At 33.6% G+C, this 20079-nt stretch overlaps 3 protein-coding genes across 4 annotated transcripts; all 3 read left to right on the plus strand.

The window, feature by feature from the left end:
* The first annotated feature begins 22 nt into the window (after positions 1 to 22).
* Positions 23 to 2693, plus strand: LOC100798465 (co-chaperone protein p23-1). Its single transcript, XM_006574710.4, has 6 exons — positions 23 to 350; positions 1411 to 1597; positions 1678 to 1840; positions 1920 to 1960; positions 2054 to 2111; positions 2265 to 2693. Exons 1-6 carry the CDS (start codon positions 346 to 348, stop codon positions 2384 to 2386), a joined length of 576 nt encoding a protein of 191 aa, XP_006574773.1. The 5' UTR covers positions 23 to 345; the 3' UTR covers positions 2387 to 2693.
* A 943-nt stretch (positions 2694 to 3636) lies between these two features.
* Positions 3637 to 8837, plus strand: LOC102668745 (MA3 DOMAIN-CONTAINING TRANSLATION REGULATORY FACTOR 2). Of its 2 annotated transcripts, none has more exons than XM_006574711.4 (4): positions 3637 to 3957; positions 5354 to 5811; positions 6222 to 6316; positions 6406 to 8837. In XM_006574711.4, the coding sequence occupies exons 2-4, from the start codon at positions 5553 to 5555 to the stop codon at positions 8236 to 8238; spliced, it is 2187 nt and encodes a 728-aa protein (XP_006574774.1). In that variant the 5' UTR covers positions 3637 to 3957; positions 5354 to 5552; the 3' UTR covers positions 8239 to 8837. The 2 variants fall into 2 exon arrangements, with proteins under 2 accessions (XP_006574774.1, XP_014621118.1); XM_014765632.3 differs by having other exon boundaries at positions 5359 to 5811.
* Positions 8838 to 15552: 6715 nt separating this feature from the next.
* LOC100798998 (polyadenylate-binding protein 3) lies at positions 15553 to 19869 on the plus strand. The gene is made up of 8 exons (XM_003519923.5): positions 15553 to 15611; positions 15723 to 15943; positions 17090 to 17868; positions 18042 to 18119; positions 18228 to 18317; positions 18717 to 18980; positions 19076 to 19306; positions 19474 to 19869. Exons 2-8 carry the CDS (start codon positions 15730 to 15732, stop codon positions 19705 to 19707), a joined length of 1890 nt encoding a protein of 629 aa, XP_003519971.2. The 5' UTR covers positions 15553 to 15611; positions 15723 to 15729; the 3' UTR covers positions 19708 to 19869.
* The last annotated feature ends 210 nt before the right edge of the window (positions 19870 to 20079 follow it).

The following is a 20079-nucleotide window of genomic DNA, read 5'->3' on the forward strand; positions in this document are numbered from 1 at the left end:
TCCTTTCCTTTAGCATGCTCCTTCTTATTCTTTTTTTCAAATCGTCGAACACATGAGAGGGAACGAGGGAGGTAATGGGAGATTTTGTAATAAGAATATTTTATTAATTATAATATATATTTTCAGATGAAAAGAATTTCCTTGAAACAAATGTTTGCCATTGAAATTATTATTTTTATGTAAAAATAATCATTATGCACACACGTTACGAGGAATACAATGAAAAATCCAAACTAGTTTTTTTTAACACTGAAAATCTAAAGAGAAAGTGATTCCCTCAGCGGTGACAGAACGCTTCCTTGAGCAGAGAAACCCAAGCAGATCGATTACTCTTGAGAAAACAAGATGAGGTGCGCATGCATTTTATTTTCTTAGCTACTCTTTCTCTTCTGAGAACGTGATTGAACAGATAATTTTATAGCACATGCATACTGTGATTTCTCTTTGTTTTGCCTAATTACTATTTTTTTTTTAACTTGGATAAATTTCTTTGTGCTTTGTTGTTCTGGATTTCTTTTAATCGTATTTACTTCTTCGTGTTCTCCTTTTTAATTTGTCTGCTTATTTTTTAGAAAAAAAAAAACAAAATAATTAGGGTTTTAGCGTTTTAAATTTTCATTGAAGCGATAATTTCATTATGTATCATATCGTTTGTAATCTTCATATGGATTGTTGCAAAGAGTTGTTTATGTAACCTTTTTTTTTCTCGATTTTTATTTTCAGTTTGCTTCTTTCTTGTAGGGTTTAGTTTAGTACTACTTGCTCTGTTTTTGCCTCTTTTTTTGCTGTTAGGGTAGCGAGAAATAGAGAAAACGACTGGTTAGTAAAAAAAAATCGTGTTTTTGTTGTTCAAATTTGAAACTGTCTCAGTTGTGGTACCCTGTTCATCCATGATCTCTGTGGCAAGATTGAATTTGGTCTTAGAGGTGTATTTCTCTTTTTGGTTTCATTCTTAAATTTATTTGTTACTAAATGGTTATGGATGCAAGTGATGGGAATCTTCTGCTGTCTACCACATATCTGGAATAGTAATGACTCATGAGTTGGATGCACTCATTTTACCACTTTGGTGTTGTTTACTGTTTAGCATGTATCAAGAAAACATTTTTCATAATAATTGATGACTACATGAATTGCCAAAAACTTCATTCTTGCACATGTGCTTGTCAATGTGTTTTATAGCTTATTTTAGTCTGCAGTTTGGAGGTAGAACTTAAAAATGCTCTACTTGAATTAGCATTTATTCAAACATGGATACAATCAGTCTATTTTTCATCCAAAAACAGTTTTCTTATTTGAGTCTCTATTAATCTTGTCACATTACCAAACTGTTTACAGCAAGTATACTATTATCTGTTCCTCAAAAGTGCTACTCTAACTTTCTTCCTGATATTTTTGCTTATAATACAGCCGCCACCCTTCTGTCAAATGGGCTCAGACGTCTGATGTACTCTACTTAACAGTTGAGCTGCCTGATGCTCAGGATGTTAAGCTCAAACTGGAGCCAGAAGGAAAATTTTACTTCTCTGCAACTGCTGGTGCAGAGAAGATTCCTTATGAAGTTGACATTGATCTGTTTGACAAGATTGATGTAAATGTAAGAGCAGTGACCTGATGGTTTGTTAATCATATCTTTTTCATCTATCTTGTAATTAGTGTGGTACTATGTCTTCTCAGAATAGCAAAGCCAGTGTTGGTTCAAGACACATCTGCTACTTGGTGAAAAAGGCTGAGAACAAGTGGTGGGACAGATTGTTGAAGCAGGGAGGGAAATCTCCAGTCTTTCTGAAAGTTGATTGGGATAAATGGGTTGATGAAGATGAGGAGCAAGATAATAAACGTTAGTGATTTTCTAAATTTCTGTTAACTTTAGGTTTCATTTTCCATTGTTTTGTCTCATTTCCATATTCCCTTTTCAGCTGCAGCATCTGATATGGACTTTGGTGACATTGATTTTTCTGTAAGTAGCATAGCTCAAACAATATAGTTTTACACTGATATTTTTAGTTAGATGGGCACTCAAGTCTTGACCATGAATTCATTTTCTATGCAGAAGATGAGCATGGGAGGGGGTGAGGGATTGGATTTTGATGCTGCAGGCAATGATGATGGTAACTAGATACAAATTTTGTCCATGTTATTTATGGGATGCAGCACGATCAATTGTTTTTTTCATATATATTTGTTCAATCCTTTTATGAACTTGAGTTTAATTTGCTTTAGCCGTAGTTGACTTTGACTGGTCTCTTGATCTTTTTGTTCAGATGATGAGAGTGACACAGAAGAGGAGTTTGCAGCAGAAGCATCTGCTAGTAAAGAACAAGATTCGAAAGATGCTGTAAGCAGCTATCCAATTCCAAAGGATGCACCTGATACTAAAGCATAAACAATTCGAGAATGGTGAACCATAACATAGCTTTGACTATGTAAGGGCTAGACAAGCTTTCCTGAAAGGTTGCTTAGCATAAACCTTCGCAGGGTTAACTGATGGTTCGGTAATGGCATGTTAACTTCTTTTCAGCGTTTTGACCCTGGATTTTTAACAAGCTAGACATATATGTGTTGGCCATACATAATACTATTTGAGAATGGAAATGTTGTCTTTGTTTCCTTTGAGTGCAGGGGACAATGAGTTCTATAGTTTTTCAGTGAAGTTACACTTCTCTGAGCAATGAGAGTTCGTTTTAGAAAAAGCAAACTAGTTTGAGTTTTGATCAATGTTTCAAAATTTGGGATGGTCATATAACCCGTGTAGACGTTTTGAATTAGTGACTAAGGTCCTGCTTCGATCTGTTTGATAAGCTTTGTTCATAAGCATTTGTAAAAAAGGAAAATAATGTAGAATGAATTTAGCTTGTTCCACAAGCAAATTTGCCAAGAGATTCCTATATAAAAGGGACGGAGTATAGAAGGAAAGAAAAACAAATTGACTTTCAAATTAATTTAAATTTTTTCTTCTTTCTATTTTCTGTCCTCATTTTCTTTCCACCTAAACAAATAAAAGTTAGTAGACATTTTTTTTTTACAAGGTGAGAAGAAGAAACGAGGACTAACTTATGGAAGGAAAAAGGAAAAGATGGTGATTTTTGAACGGAAGGATGAAAAGAAACTGTGGGAAATATTATGGTATTTCGAAAGAATGGAGGAGAATAAAAAGGGAATAGTTAAAAAAAATGGTTACCTAGACGTTAGCATGAAGTATCAATTAGTTTTTTTTAAATTAATTTTTAGTGAAAAAAATTTATTGATAATTTTTAATGGAATTTTTTTAAATCACACTCGAATTTGAAATCTTATTTAAAGATATTTAACTTAGTTCTATTCAAACGAAGGACAATCTTATTTAAAGATATTAAACTTAGTTCTTTTCGACCCAAGGACTTGTTGCTTAAAAATAGATTAAATTTGAAAGATTAGAAGATATTTAACTCAATTTAAAATATGGATAGATAAACACATGCATATTTATTGTTCGGCTAGTAAAAATATTAAGAATATTTTACAATTTAATCCTTCAATAAAATGGTGCACCATAGTAGGTGAACATGAAGGAATTTGTGTGAATTAAAATTAATGTAATTTATTTTTTATATAATAATAATATTTTGTTACTTGGTCTCTTGGCGTATTCCTCTCCCGTTTCTATAGGCAAAGTTTGTGAAGCCACAGAGTCCTAGACATGACGTGTTGATTTCCGACCACACATACAAACACCTAAAATGTTGCAACCACCTTTGAAACACTGTCTATTCTCTTTGCAAAAGAAACCAAAAGAGAAAAGAGAAAAGAGAAAAAACCTGTCACTAACCGCGACTTCCAAGTTAAAACTAAATAATAATCAACGTAGACATAGTTTTTCTATCCAGACGCAGTTAACACCATAGAATCTCGATCAAAGCCATTCACTGCCAATGCTTTCTCCCTCAAGCGTTCATCTCTTGGAAGCAATAACTAAAGGTAATCTTGTACGATCTTCGTTGATGGGAAATTTGTTGGATTAATATTTGACCATTTGAAATGTTTATGATGTCTAAATACAATTAATTCATTTGGAGTGTATCTATATATGTTGAATGAGAATGTTCGTGAATCTAATGTGAGAAATGTCTAATCTGATTCTTGTGGCTAAGATGTTAAAATGTCTATTGTGGTACCTATAAAAAAAATTGTATTTCAATATATATAATTGAATTGATGGGACAAAATATTTTCTTAGAAAACCTCTTCTGTCTGTAAAAAAATCAGATGGCATGTATTGAAGAAATTCCAAGATGATCCCAGATTGATACTTTGGAAATTTTATAACCATTTACTTCTGATTAAATAATATTTTATATTTAATTTAAGTGAGTTAAAATATGTTTTTGTTCCCTCAAATTTAGATCATTCTTGTTTTTGGTTCTTTAAATTTAAATTTGTTTTTTTAATCTGAATTTTAAAAAAAATGTTATTTTTAATCTTCTTAACAGTTTTTTTGGCAGTTTAAATATCCAATTTGTTTTGTGACTAAAAAATATATAAGTTTAGTTTAACTACATATGTCACGCATTGATTTTTAGTATAATAGTGTGATCCTATAAGAAACTCTCCATATGTTGGCATTGTAGGTAACTAGTTTTGTTTGTCACGATTTAGGTGTCTTTGCTTTTAATAAATCTGAACTTCGTCTGAATGCATTTGGCCTGACTTCTAAGATATTCCTAACCATCAAAATCAAGAAACAAAGAAACAGAAGAAATACCAAATCAACTTGCTAGTTCTGTACTTGTACACCTGATTTTTTAGTATAGTGAGTGAAGAGACTAACAGTAGATCTATAATATTTCCATTATGATCAATTGTTTTATTTGAGTTGCTGCAATATATTCTTAGCATTTTACAATAAGCATATAAAAAGGGAAGGTAGAGACAGTAAAGTGTATGCTAAGCAGATGTTTCTTGGGAGGACAGTGTATTAAGCACATGGTCAATTAAGTATACTTAGAATATACTTTCCTGTCTCTATCTTCGCTTTTCAAATTGGTTCAAAGGATTTCCTATCGAATTGGTGAGAGATAAATGCACTTAACTTGTGCATGGAAGTTGTAGATCATGTGCAGTGGCAAAAGTATAAAGGGTATGTACTTATAGTTCAAACCATAGATAATAAGATCCACTTATCTGGCTTTTTCACTTTCATATTTTCTTCTATATCACGTGTTTCTGGGTTGCTTGCTACCACAATTCATGATATCAATAGCACTGATGAAAGGCAAAGATGACTTTGTTATAATAATATACAGCATATTTCTGATTAATTTGTTTCATTTGTGTACATCAAATTTATGCCCCGTGTTTGGTGTGGTGATTGTAGGACAGAAGGGAAACGAAAGGATCATCGTCTGCAGATAATACAAAGAAGAAGACAAGAAAGACTCAAGTTGCAAATTAGAGATTGAAGTCACCTATGGTGTATAATAATTGACTCAAGTGGCTTATATTCTGAAGCTGACGTTCTGTTTTGAGCATATATGACTTCTGTGATTGTACAGTGGAAATTTTGACATAACGTAATGGATTTCGGTGAAGGTTACGTATCAAATGAGCATCGCGAGCTTCATCGATCTGCAACAGAAAGTGCAGATCCATTATCTGTTTCTCCATTGCAGCTTTCACCTAAGTCATCACGATCTCAAAAATCTCCAAGGTCCCCTAAAACTCCTAGGTCTCCACAATCTCCAAGGTCCCCAAAGGTGCAGGGCAAGTGCAGCAATCTAAGTCCAAGGAGTCATAGACAATCATATTTCCAAAAAGATGGACGTCCAAAGAAAGGTGAAGTCTTTTTACCCATTGAAGTTTTTCATGGCTTGATAACTTCTTCACCAAGTAGCTACCATAAAATATGTGGTAAATGACGGTCATAGACTTGTGTTGCCAGTTTCCCTCATTTAGTCTTAGAAGACTCATGATAATTGGACACATTAATTTCTTGAATTCTTGAAAACCCCTGTCCATAGAACAACATAAAGATCTTTAACTTTTAAATATTATTATTATCTAAGTACTTGGAATAGTAGAATATTCGTTCAACGTTCAGCTATGCCATTTGGTCACAAACTCACAGGCATTGAATGGAATGGTCTAGCCTTGATGTTTTATGACTAATCAAATCATACATGATAAAATATTTGCATTCCTTAAATTCAAAGAAGCAACCGACTTACCCTACTCTCATTATTTAGGTGGTTCTGGGGGAAAAGGCACCTGGGGTGGATTGCTTGATACAGATGACACAAATGTTCTTGATCCTAATGATCCAAACTATGACAGCAGTGAGGTAAGGGGTTAAGATTCGGTCTCTTATATTTACTAAAAGAGCTTGTCTTTGTAACACCAACGACCATGAAAATATATATGGTTTTGTAGGAATTAGACCATTCAAATGAAAAGAAACCGATGACAGATCTTGACAACTACAAGAAAAAAGCTACAATAATAGTGGAGGAATATTTTGCCACTGATGATGTTGTTGCAACAATGAATGAAGTTAAAGAATTGGGAAAACCACAGTATGGCTACTATTTTGTCAAAAAACTTGTCTCTATGTCCATGGACAGACATGACAAAGAAAAAGAAATGGCTGCTATTCTGTTATCTGCACTTTATGCCGACGTACTTGATCCTTCACAAGTTTACAAAGGCTTCAGCAAATTAGTTGACTCAGCAGATGACTTGATTGTAGATATACCAGACACAGTTGAAGTTCTAGCTCTTTTCATAGCTCGAGCTGTGGTTGATGACATACTTCCTCCTGCATTTTTGAAGAAGCACATGGCCTACTTACCCAAAGATTCAAAAGGGGTTGAGGTCTTGAAAAAAACTGAGAAAAGCTATCTAGCTGCCCCTCTGCATGCGGAAATCATAGAGCGATGCTGGGGTGGAAGTAAGAATACCACAGTTGATGATGTTAAAGCCAAGATAAACAATTTTTTGAAGGAGTATGTTGGAAGTGGTGACAAGAAAGAAGCCTTCAGATGCATCAAAGATTTGAAAGTTCCTTTTTTCCATCACGAAATAGTGAAGCGGGCACTTATAATGGCAATGGAGAGACGTCAAGCAGAATCCCCACTGTTAGACCTGTTGAGGGCAGCAGCTGAAGAAGGTTTCATTAACTCCAGCCAAATGTCTAAAGGTTTCGGTCGGTTGATTGACACTGTTGACGACTTATCACTTGACATACCAGATGCACGTGGAATACTACAGAAACTGATGTCTAAAGCAGCATCTGAGGGTTGGTTATGTGTGTCATCTTTGAAATCACTTTCAGTGGAGCCTGAAAAGAACACCATAGAAGATAGTGCTGCCAAAAGTTTCAAGGTAAAGACTCAGTCTATCATTCAAGAGTACTTCTTATCGGGTGATATATTGGAGGTAAATAGCTGTCTAGAACAAGAAAACAGCAAGAACTGTGCTGCACTCAATGCAATCTTTGTTAAAAAACTGATAACTCTGGCAATGGATAGGAAGAATAGAGAGAAGGAAATGGCTTCTGTGTTGCTGTCGTCTTTGTGCTTCCCAGCCGATGATGTAGTGAGTGGTTTTGTAATGTTGATAGAGTCAGCAGATGATACTGCTCTCGACAATCCTGTTGTTGTCGAGGATCTTGCTATGTTTCTAGCTAGAGCAGTGGTGGATGAAGTCCTAGCCCCACAACACCTTGAAGAGATTGGAGCACAGAGTTTGGGACCAGGTTCAATTGGGAGCAAAGTGCTTCAAATGACAAAGTCATTGCTAAAGGCAAGACTTGCCGGGGAGCGAATCTTAAGATGTTGGGGTGGTGGAGGGAGTAGCAGGCCTGGATGGGCATTTGAGGATGTCAAGGACATGATTGGGAAGCTGTTGGAGGAGTATGAGTCTGGAGGCGAGATAAGGGAGGCATGTCGCTGCATGAAAGAGTTAGGAATGCCATTTTTCCATCATGAGGTTGTTAAGAAGGCTTTGGTGACAACCATTGAAAAGAAGAATGAGAGGTTGTGGGGTTTACTCAAGGAGTGCTTTGAATCAGGACTAATAACCATGAATCAAATGGTGAAGGGTTTTGGAAGGGTTGCTGAATCTCTTGATGACTTGGCCTTGGATGTCCCTGATGCTAAAAATCAGTTTGCATGCTATTTTGAAAGAGCAAAGGCCAATGGATGGTTGGACAATTCATTTTGTTTCAGCAAACAGGAACATGCAACAGAGAATGGCACTCACTAATAATAATGTGGGAAATCATCAGAAACACTACTTTTGCTTTATCTCTTTTTCCAAATCTACACTTGAATCAAATGCATACACATGCAGACATCAATTGGCCTGCCTATGCAAGCACAACTACATTACTAGCCTTGTAGAGAACTTGAAATTTCTGTTTGGTTTCTTCTCAGATGCTCCTTTACCACTGGAGCTTACAGAAGCTGAAGTTACTTTACACTTGCCCCACCCGCACAACAATTTTTAGTTCTAAATAAACATGAACACATATATATAAATCCAAACTCGTATGAATTACCAAATATAGTTTATAACAATTCAATACAGTATTTTTTTTTGTAGTCAAATTCTTGAAGGTGTTATTTGATCCCAGCCTCCTTGAAAGCTTCTTTGATATATGCTTTTTCTAATAAGACAAACTTAGATGAATCCATATGGTCAATTAGCACAATCGATGACAGATTATTCTTTTTTTTTTTTATCAACCAATGTTAATTATTAGTTTGCTAGTAGGAGGAATTCGAACCCACAACCTCTTCCTCTCCCCCTTCTCCCTTCAACTAACAAGACAACCTTATAAATCCACTCTGATGATTATATGACATGCCGCCCTGAAGATATCAGTATACACAAGGTTGAAGAGAAAGACGCGCTGAAGCAAAAAAATGCATAGGACAAATAGAAAAGAAAGTCAATTATGCCACATTGAAACTTATATATATATATATGCCACATTGAAACTTATATATATATATATATATATATATATATATATAATTTTAGATTGTTGAAATCATATATTGCTCTTTCTCTATTCTGTTTCTATTCTGTTTTGGAAGAAGCATATACAAGGAAACCTGTAACGTAAATCTCTATCAATATACCCTATTTTGCTCCTTTTTATGCTTATACTCAAGTCATGCATGGCCATTTGTAATGCATTGCATTACGATATTGTATAATAAACGCAGGGTATAATAGCGGGAAAAAAAAAATATTTTCCGTTAAAAGATAAGAAAAAAAGGAGTTCTAAACTCGGGCTAATATTCTTTAATCGCAACTATCATTCAATCTCCAAACAACAATCATCGGTAACACTCCATAAAATTAAGAAGAATCAGTTTCTCTCATTTAGTTGCTTCCATATTATTTATAACTCAGCTTCTAAAAATATTCTAAGGAACATTTAGTACTTTTCAAAGAAGAAAAAAATATGCAGGGTGCAACACGAGTGTACGCAATGGAAAAGAACGAAAATCATAGAAAGCAGAAGTTTAAACCTTTTTAGCATTACAACTGAATATAGAGCATAAGTAATTGATACCTCTAATATTTGTAATGACATTTCTGCTTTATTTGTTTACAGTATAATCAAGAATCATTATTTTTTTCCCACAAATTAACCACCTCTTTTATTTAACGACTAACAAAGACAATTTTATATTAAAGCTTGAAAACTGTTATGCAAAAAAAGAGAGCTATATTTCACCATTTTTGCTCGCACTTCAAGTTTTATATATTATAAAAAAATACTGTCTTTTCCATTTCTCAATCTTATTAACTACATTGTATTTTGAAATTTAGTATTAATATCACTCATTTGTGTATAATTACACTTAATTAACGGGTAGAATTATGTTGTTTGTAATTGAGAATCTTTATGGTGACGTGACATGATAATAAGGAATCGTGTCTGATATGTCGACTGTACGAACTATAAGAAGCGGTTCAGATTTATAAGAAAAATAGAATTTATACACTATATTTGAATATAAATTCGTAAATTTATAATAATTCATATCTTTTAACTAATGACTCATCATTCAACCAATGACTTGTCAATTTAGTATGATCAATGATTAGCTCAGTTCTGATAATATTTATCAATTTTCAACTTTTCTAAAAAAAAAAATTACCTTCCTATTGCTACTCATCAAGCATCTAGTCACTTGCAATTAACTTCAGTTCAAGGCTCTTGAAGATGAACTATATTTTCAGTTCTTATGCAGCAATATTTCAATTCTTCCGTCTTGACTTTTTTCAAGGATCACGATTTTCCGTTAATTCACACTTTTTTTTTCCAAGTATAACTATATAAACATCAATACTTCTTGATGATTATAAATTGTTGCCTAATAACACTTGTACTCATCCATGAAGAATAGAAAACGATATAATACTAGCTAGCTCAGAAGATTCCCCATGCATGATATAAAACTATTTCTTTCCACTCCAATCAGTGATCACATATTTGAGCAACAACAGGAAAAAGATCTATCATCTATGTAGATAGATAGCTTATACTCGCTGAACAAAAACATCTATATGTATCATCACATGTGACATCTCTTGTATTGTGATGAAATAATTAATTAACAAAACTATGTCAGTTTGAACAAATCTTGAAAGTGTATAGAGAAATGCATAAAACCCTACCACAGAAGCCTCACACACAAGTTCATTCACCAACCACGCTTCTTCAGAAAATCTCTAGTTCTCTTCCTCGTGCGGGTGAAGACAATAACCACACAAGCCAAGATCCATGGAGGGAAGTTCACACCAGAGAAATTTAACTTCTTCAACCAGTCCGGAGTATCCCTCGAAACTAGTGTTATCATAAAGGTTATTAAAGCAACCCCAACCAAGATCCTGGTCACTGGTTTAACAAGTGAGTCCTGCAAAAGAAAAGTTTCAGTCTTTCAGCTAATGACAATATTACATGCACTGGTATTATGATTACATTAACTGCATCTTCATATTGGGAGTATTTCAACTTTAAAAATAGTGTAGAAATGTATAACTGTATATACATCACTCGTGAAAAAAATATATAAATTATGTCAAATCCTCTATATGACCAGTTTATATGAAGCAAATATAAACGCATCTTTAATCAAATATGAACAAGCATGGTATACAAGAAACATTTTGACACCATTACCTCTCAAAAATGAAATTTTTTTAGCTCTCAGATTAATACAGAAGCATATAAATTATTGATCACTGATGCCTCTGGTATACTCCTCTTAATTCCTTGAAACAACAGAAAATTTCTAGAAAATGTTCCCCTCCTTGGCACTCAGATAAAATCATTTTAGACTGTTGTTAGACAACAACCTATGGAATTCTTCTTATTGTGGCTGCCAATTTAACTCAACATCATTGAAATTTCTACGTAAAACCAAGCATAATATGGGGCTTTCTTTCCACCCGCTAACTTTCCTTTTTTACAGAATCCGCATACTACTCACATACTAATTTTCTGCTCTTTACTTATCCATAACATATTAACATGGGATTCAAGACTAAGACCTAGATAGAATATTCCCCTCCCTAATTTATTAGTACACTGAAACCTTTTGAGCTTCACTAAACTAGATCACACATTCTTTTCTTCCCATTACAAAAAGCAATTTAACATAAACAAGTTAAATTTCTTTTCTTTCTTAGTTCCTAACCATTAAATTCATTTGCTCTCCATAATCCTTATTAGGCAATAGGCACACAAAATCTCAAATTCCCTTCTTCATTCAGATCCTTTCATCCAAAAACCCACTCTTCCAAAAACATTTATGCTATGTTTTTTGGTTTCCACAAGTATTTTCCTTCATAAGCAATCCAATTCCGAAGCTCAGTCAGACACTAAATATGAGCACATCTCCTGACGACAAACTGTAGTTTGTCATGCTGTGGGATAGTAGCTCCTTCTCCTAGATCCAACCCCCTTAGTATGATGTGTTTGAAAGTTGAAACAGCAAAAAGAAATTGATAGAAAAAAAATAATATATATATATATATATATATATATATATATATAGTAGAGTAAAGAAAGTAAAAATGATAATTTTTTTCCTTCCAAAAACTCAATATTTATTTTCGTTTCTTTTCATTTTCTTTCTTCTCTGTTTTATTTCTCTCTTCCACACATTCCATAAAGCTTCACCCATTTAATCAATCAGTCACTCCCAATACCATAAACTTATGAAAATTAAAAAACTGTAAATTTATTTGAATTAAAAAAATCTTATAATTACATCCCAGAGTGTGTGTTCTTCCTCCTCCAATTCTCTCCCGTGAACCTAGAACCTTGACTCTCAGGTTCTGGCCAAACACAATTTTTGATGACTCCTCCAATGTTACTGGCAACTAGTCACCACTATCCACCACCGTTACAAGCCTCCCTCCTCCACTCCATTTTTATCTCCTCTTGCTCTCCTTCTAGTTTGAGTCCTTTTCCTTCTTCGTAGACTCGTTGAGTCACTTCAACTCAGTTTCCAGAGAACCGATTTTCTTCTCTAGAGCACGGTTTCGGCTTTGAATCTCACTCTTCTCACTGCTCACCACTTCAATCGCCTCCTTGATCAACGTTTCAATGACAATAACAGTAAGCGACTCTTGAGAACTCTTCACCGTTAAATCTTTCTTTGTTTTCAGTTCCGCTATGTCTCTATGTTTTTGAGACAAAACCTCTTCGCCTTCCAACTAACCTTCTCTGCTCTTCGGCGAGAGCACTCGCTTTGTTCTCCAGACCCGTGGCAGGGTCGCTGACCTCACGGTGGAGAACGGCAACCTCGTACTCCCTCTCTTCGACCAGCGTCTCTAAGCGAAGATTCACTTCGTGGAGCTGGTTTTTGACGAAGACAGAAATGACGGCGGAGCAGTGGAGCACGAACGGGAGAGAGTCAATCTGTTTGCAACTTAAGGGGAGAGAGTTGAAGGAGGAAGGATATAGCCTCAGAAGTCCAAGATAGCATGATGTACCAAACATAAATATAAGTGTTAAAAAAATTTGTGCATCGTATGCAAATTTAGATACTTAACCATTGTGCCTAAGAAGATATATTAAATATTTATATAATAAAAAATTAAATTTCTTTTGTTATATTTGGTTTATAATCAACTAAATGAGAAATTTTATAAATATATTATTGTTATTATTATTACTAAAAAAAAGAATTAAATATATTTTTTATCATTGATATATATCTGAATTTTGTATTTATTTTTTAATAAATATTTCATTTGAGATGAATTTATAATATTTAAAAAAATTTGTGTTAGATCCTTATTCACAAATTAAGTGTGATATGTAAGTTAATCAGATGACAAATACTACGACACACTAACTTAAACCTAAATCATGTGTTGTTGAACATGATATATATCCAAATTTTATATTTGGTCTTTCTAGTAAATGTTTACTTTGACCTGAGTTCTTAATATTTAAAAAATTTCCTGTGATATCCATTAATGATGTGACTATTAACTCGACGCCTCAATAAATTACATATGTGATATCACGTGGGATTAAGTGTGAGACTTAGAGCTAAACACATGACAAATGCTATCACACACCAATCTAAACCCGAATTGCGTGCTACTGAACATGATAGGAGCCTGGTGCACCAAGTAGAGAATCCCCTTCATTGTAGTTGCAGAAGCAACCATGATAGTCGTTCTCATGAACCCTTCATTCTCCCCACCAATGTCGTCCCCACACTCTCCCTCGTCCTCTCCGATCGCTCCCTCAACACCACCCCCAGCCTCTTAATCCCCGTGTTGGTAACTTCACCGTTGTGTTTCCCTGTAACCGTTTTTGCTTTGAAGGGGATGTTCTGCTCACGGCACCACTATGCTATCATGTTCCGCAACACGTGATTGGGGATTAGGTCGGTGTGTGATGATGTTTGACATGCAACATAAATAACTGTCACATCAACGGATCCTTTATCATGAAGGGACCTGCATAAAAATTTTCAAATATAAAGAATTCATCTCAAATAAATTTTTTATTAGAAACCAAATATAAAACACCAATCAAAAATATATTTAAACTTAAAAAATTAAGTAAAACTGAAGCCACACATTTGTCTTCTAAACTTTCATTAACTAAAACTATGGATGTTTCTACATGACAACGCGAAAATGCCATACACTACACGACTTTCTTTGTTTAGTTTTTTTTCTCAAATATATTTGAAATATATTTTTTAAACTATATTATATATTAAATAGATTATTATGTATATATTTTAAAATCTATTTATATATACTTTTTTAAATACATATAAAATATATTAGAAAAACATATAAAATTATTATTCTAGGCTTATTTTTAACAAGTTAGATTCTGAAATTTTTTTATATGTCTTTTTAATTAAAAAAAATCAAGTTAAAATCAGCAGAAACTCTTCTGTTGAGTCAAGCCTATAATAATAATAATAATAATAATATATGTATAAAATTTCTCATTTAGTTAGTTACGTATTTTATTTTACATAAACAAAAAGATAACAAGAGAAATTATTTTTTTATAAATATATAATATTTTTATAAAATCAAATCATTATTAAAGGCAATAAATTATATTATTTCCTTATTAAAAGGAATTAGATTTTTTTGGTACATAGTGAAACTAAAACAAAAGAAGAAAGCAAGAAAACTTCAATTGACTTTCAGGACATTGTATAATCATCATAGCTGTATTGAATAAAAAATTTAAGTTTGAAATTGATTAAAAATAATATTAAAATAAAATATATAACTAAAGAATAACCCTTATTTTATAAGTTAATTTTAGGAATAAATTACAATTAAATTCATATTTTAATATGATATTAGAATTTAAATCCATTCAAAAGATTACTATTATGTTATTCACGTGTTAAGTTTAAAAGTATTAGACATGAGAAATATATTACAAAATTTAAATCTCACACGATAACTAAAAATAAAATATATAAATAAATAACAAGTCTCATTATACAAACTAACTTTAAATTAAACTCAAATCACATCTTAAAACTCTCAACCTCGGGTATTTTAATTAGTCCAACAAGATGACAGTCAGAGGGGGAACTAAAGAAGGAAAATGAAATCACAAGAATGCCCTCGTTGTGGACCCTTTTTCTATAATTTTAGAGGTTAATTTTTTAATTTTATTTTTTTAGTTGTAAACCTTTTATTGGTGGCATGTAAGTATGACGTGTCGTGTTTCTATCTCACGGAATGACGTGAAAACAAAGGTCCAGAGTCCACTTGTGTGCCCCTTAAATGCAGTCAATTAATATTTACTAAAATAAAATGCAGTCAATTAATATTTACTAAAATAAAATGCAGTCAATTAATATAATAAATGTAGTGAATTAATATAATGTGAAAAGTCCCAGAAACGTCAACTTCAACGTGCGGGAATTATGACAAAGAAAAAAAAAACATGCCTCATTGTTACACGCATCATTGTCATCGGACGTGGGTCCACATCATTATGCTTATACTCCTTAGTACCACACCAACATCATATATAAACCTCAAGGGAACAAAGAACCAAAATATTTACTAAAGCAAATTATAAAAAAATCCTCAATCCCTTTTTGGTAATCCCTAGCCACTGTAATCCTTGTTTTTTTTTTTGTCTTTTCGTTGTTTTCTTTCACTGTTTGATCCTTACACTGCTACTTTGACTTCAGTTAATTGAAATTTTGCAGAAAAAAAATGGCGGCGGCGATGGTTCCAGCAGGAGCATTGAACGGTATGCAATCTGGGAATGCCTCTTTGTACGTTGGTGATCTTGAAAGGAACGTTGACGAGGCGCAGCTGTTTCAACTGTTTGCCCGAGTGGGCCCAATATTTTCAATTAGAGTTTGTAGGGATGAGACAAACCGATCTCTTGGATATGCTTATGTTAACTTTGTCAACCCACAGGATGGTTTGTTACATCATTCTTCATTGTTTAGAATTAAAAAAATTGTTTTGTGCCAAAAAGTTATTATTATTATTTTTTGATTGAAGTTCTAGATTTCATTATTTGCTCTGAATGAAATAATTTGTCTACTGAGATGGGGGTGGTGTTTTGTGTTTTCTAATTCTGTTTGTGTTGGTTGTTTTTTTTTTTTTTAAATGATAAACATAAAAAAATATCATTCGCCCTCATGAGTGAATTGTTTTTTTTTTTTTATATATATTTGTATTATTACTTGGGTAACGGGTGATTCCTTTTCTTTTAGTGAGTTCTGCATTTGATTATTTTCATCTAGAGTAGTCTTCTGTCTGGGTTGTACGTTTGGTGTTTTTAAATGTGTTGTTTATTACTGAATGAATTTTTTAATTGAATAAAAGAAGAAAAATACCTTGTGAGTTTGATGCTGCGCTAATTCAATTCATTTGGAGTATAATATTTCAGTGAATTTTGTTTTCACAGGGAGAGTGGTGGGAATTTGTGGGTGTTTCCCCTTCTCTCTCTTCAATTATAATATTTCTCTGTCTTTAATGTTTGACTCTTGTTTTGTGGTCCAAGAGTTAATAATAATAATGACAACAATAAATAAAATAGGCTTTTTGTTTGGAATGACCTAAATTTTAATGCGGGTTTCTCATGCTTAATAATGACAACAATAAATAGAAAAAAGTTTTTATTTCACTGATAAATTTTTTTTAAGTCTAGTCAGATTTGCCTTCTCTAAAGTGATATGCACCCTTTAGAGAAGCTAAATTGAATCTTTCCAATTATGATTCTGAAGGAAACTTTCATTGTTTTTGTTTTACAATAAACAATGCTTGAATTACATTGAATTTGAGAAAGTTGTTCGCTCTACCATTTGTTTGGTTACTTCTTGTTCTTTGAGTGATTAACACCACTCTCCAAATGAAAATTACTAAGGATGAAAGAAAAATGATGTCATTAATTGTTACATTTACATAAATGACTCATTTATTAATTATTATTATGATGATGATTAATAATTAGCCATTTAAGCCAGTCTAGGAGAAAAATAGAAGTGAAAAATTGTTATTTAATGAACTTAACATTGAAGTGCATTGATTTGCCTCTCTAATTCCAGTGTTTATATTGCAGCTGCTAATGCCATGGAGCATCTGAATTTCACTCCTCTGAATGGAAAATCCATTCGTGTTATGTTTTCTAACCGAGATCCTAGCATTCGAAAAAGTGGATATGCAAATGTGTTTATCAAGAACCTTGACATATCAATAGATAACAAGACATTGCATGACACTTTTGCTGCCTTTGGATTTGTACTCTCTAGTAAGGTAGCCGTTGATAGCATTGGTCAGTCGAAAGGGTATGGATTTGTGCAATTTGACAATGAAGAGTCTGCGCAAAATGCTATCAAAGAGTTGAATGGCATGTTGATAAATGATAAAAAAGTCTATGTTGGACTCTTTGTTAATCGCCAGGAAAGGGCTCAGGTAGATGGATCACCAAAGTTCACCAATGTGTATGTGAAAAACTTTTCCGAAACATATACTGATGAAGATCTTGAGCAGCTCTTTAGCACCTATGGTACAATAACTAGTGCTGTGGTCATGAAAGACACAGATGGAAAATCTAGATGTTTTGGTTTTGTGAATTTCGAAAGTCCAGATTCAGCGGTTGCTGCGGTTGAAAGGTTAAACGGAACCACAGTCAATGATGATAAGGTTTTATATGTAGGGAGAGCTCAAAGAAAAGCAGAAAGAGAGGCGGAGTTGAAAGCCAGATTTGAGTTGGAAAGAATAAGGAAATATGAAAAATACCATGGTACTAATTTGTACGTGAAAAACCTTGACTATAATATCAATGATGACAAATTGAAGGAGCTGTTTTCTGAGTTTGGAACAATAACATCTTGCAAGGTATATTGAAATTTTCTCCTTGTTTGTCTATTTGTCTTTTGGTGCTTCTTAGGCTCTTTGCATGTGAACTGACTATCATGGTTGTGTACGGACGTCATACATGACTTCATTATTATTATTATTTTAATAAATGATAGCCTTTGTTGCATTTGTTGTTTGTTTTTCTTTTCTAGGTGATGCTTGAACCGAATGGGCGTAGCAAGGGTTATGGTTTTGTTGCCTTTTCTGCTCCTCGGAATGCAAATAGAGCCGTAAGTATTTAGTTCTTTTGTTCGTAGAACAGAAGCCTGGCTTGGTTGAGTTAAATATATCCTTAATTATTTTGTTATCTAGCATGAACTATTGCTATGTTTGTTTAGTTGCATGAAATGAATGGAAAGATGATTGGACGGAGGCCCCTATATGTAGCTGTGGCCCAACGCAAAGAAGAGAGGAAGGCTCTTTTGGAGGTGATGCTCATCTTTTATCTAATTATATAATTTAAATCTGTCTTGGATTGAATTATGGATAAATTAATAATGATTTACATACAAATTACTACTTCTATAGTGAGTGGATGTAGCGTGAATTTCTAATTTCCGGTATACATACACATGGTTTCATGTTAGTATATCTATAATAATTTTCTTACCTAAAATTGAATTAGACATAGGCTTAATTTGAATCTTTTTTTTTTTGGTGCATCTCGAAGACAAAAACTGTCATTTTGTATTAATTCATAAACTTGTTTACTTTTTCAATTTTTTAAGTTTTAAAACCTAATTTAATATAGTCATACATATTTGAATTTTATATTTTTCCATAAACTGAATCAATTGACAATGTGTTACTAATTGGATTATCGGCAGGCTCAATTTTCTCAAATGCATGCCCTATATGCAATCACGCATTTACCTACGGGAATCCCTGTATATCATCCAGGGGCACCAAGACATGGCCCTCAAGCATTGCATTATGGTCAAGGGGCACCAAGTCTTGTAGCACCTCAACCAACAGGATATGGTTTCCAGCAGCAGCTCTTGCCGGGCATGCATCCTGGTGTTGCTCCAAATTTCATCATGCCATACCACCGCCAGAGACAGGTTCCTCCAAGACTTAGAAATCTCCACCGGGTAATTATTACTTCATTTTACTTAAATTCAGCTTTATTCCTCTAATATAAATAACATTACTAGTTATTTCACACATTTGTAAATTTGAACTTTAGAACCAGATGTTGCATCTTAACTCCAGCCAAGGGTTTGGATACATGGGAAATGGTCAAAATGGCATGGATCCGTCAGTAGTTCCCCATGGTATAGTGGCTCCAATGATGCCATTGCCCTTTGATGGTTCAGGAATTTCCGCAGCTCCTACTTATAATCAGCATCCTGGTGGTTCATTGTCCAACACATTTGCCTCAGCTCTGGCTTCTGCTACCCCAGAAAATCAGCACCTGGTATGTAAAATTTTGCATTGGCCGAAAGGCCTCTGAATTCATTGAATTTTTTTGTTTAGGGGTGTAAACCTTATGCACATAGTTTAACATTAATGTTGTTACTCTTGACAAGTTATATCTATCCTGGTATGAGTAATGTAATTTTATATGATGGATAAAACTAACAGATGCTAGCTGAACATCTATATCCACTTGTGGACGAAATTACTAAAAATCATCATCAGACTGAAAAGGTGACAGGAATGTTGTTGGAAATGGATCAGTCGGAGGTCATCCATCTGACTGAGTCTCCCGAGGACTTGAAAATAAAGGTGTTTGAGGCAATGCAGGCCCTTGGTGAAGCCGCACCAGATTCTGAAGAAGTTGGTGATCAACTTGGCTCAGTCTCATTGAAGGAATGATACAATCTCAATCTCGGTGTTAGAGTTATATACTCAATCATACTTGAGCCATTTTCTCATGAGGATCTTGTTTTATTCACCCTGGATTATTGACTTTTGAATCAGAACATTTGTTGTCAAGGATCTTTTTAGTCTTCTATGAATTTCTTTTAATTTGGATTCGATTTGCAGTAAATGATCTAGTTTTTTTTAACTTTTTGACGATATTGTTTGTTTAGACCTACATTATTTGAATTGGGATGTTGGTGGACATGCATTCTTTTTTCCTTTTTTTAAAATTAATTTTTTTCCACCTCGTGCATCTAATTTGGGTTGAGGAATTCAAACCAAGTGGATGAGCTAAAACAACCAAGTGGATGAGCTAAAAATCTC

This window comes from Glycine max, chromosome 2 (assembly GCF_000004515.6).
Source record: "Glycine max cultivar Williams 82 chromosome 2, Glycine_max_v4.0, whole genome shotgun sequence".
NCBI classification, from domain to species: Eukaryota; Viridiplantae; Streptophyta; class Magnoliopsida; order Fabales; family Fabaceae; genus Glycine; species Glycine max.

Bases quoted from the DNA above. Each gene is read 5' to 3' on its own strand.
- LOC102668745 (XM_006574711.4), top strand. From the start codon at position 5,553: ATGGATTTCGGTGAAGGTTACGTATCAAATGAGCATCGCGAGCTTCAT. The intron at 5,812-6,221 runs GTGAAGTCTTTT...CTCATTATTTAG, and splicing joins AGATGGACGTCCAAAGAAAG to GTGGTTCTGGGGGAAAAGGC. The intron at 6,317-6,405 runs GTAAGGGGTTAA...ATGGTTTTGTAG, and splicing joins CAAACTATGACAGCAGTGAG to GAATTAGACCATTCAAATGA.
- LOC100798998 (XM_003519923.5), top strand. From the start codon at position 15,730: ATGGCGGCGGCGATGGTTCCAGCAGGAGCATTGAACGGTATGCAATCT. The intron at 17,869-18,041 runs GTATATTGAAAT...TTTCTTTTCTAG, and splicing joins GAACAATAACATCTTGCAAG to GTGATGCTTGAACCGAATGG. The intron at 19,307-19,473 runs GTATGTAAAATT...TAAAACTAACAG, and splicing joins CCCCAGAAAATCAGCACCTG to ATGCTAGCTGAACATCTATA.
- LOC100798465 (XM_006574710.4), top strand. The intron at 1,598-1,677 runs GTAAGAGCAGTG...ATGTCTTCTCAG, and splicing joins TTGACAAGATTGATGTAAAT to AATAGCAAAGCCAGTGTTGG. The intron at 1,961-2,053 runs GTAAGTAGCATA...TTTTCTATGCAG, and splicing joins TTGGTGACATTGATTTTTCT to AAGATGAGCATGGGAGGGGG.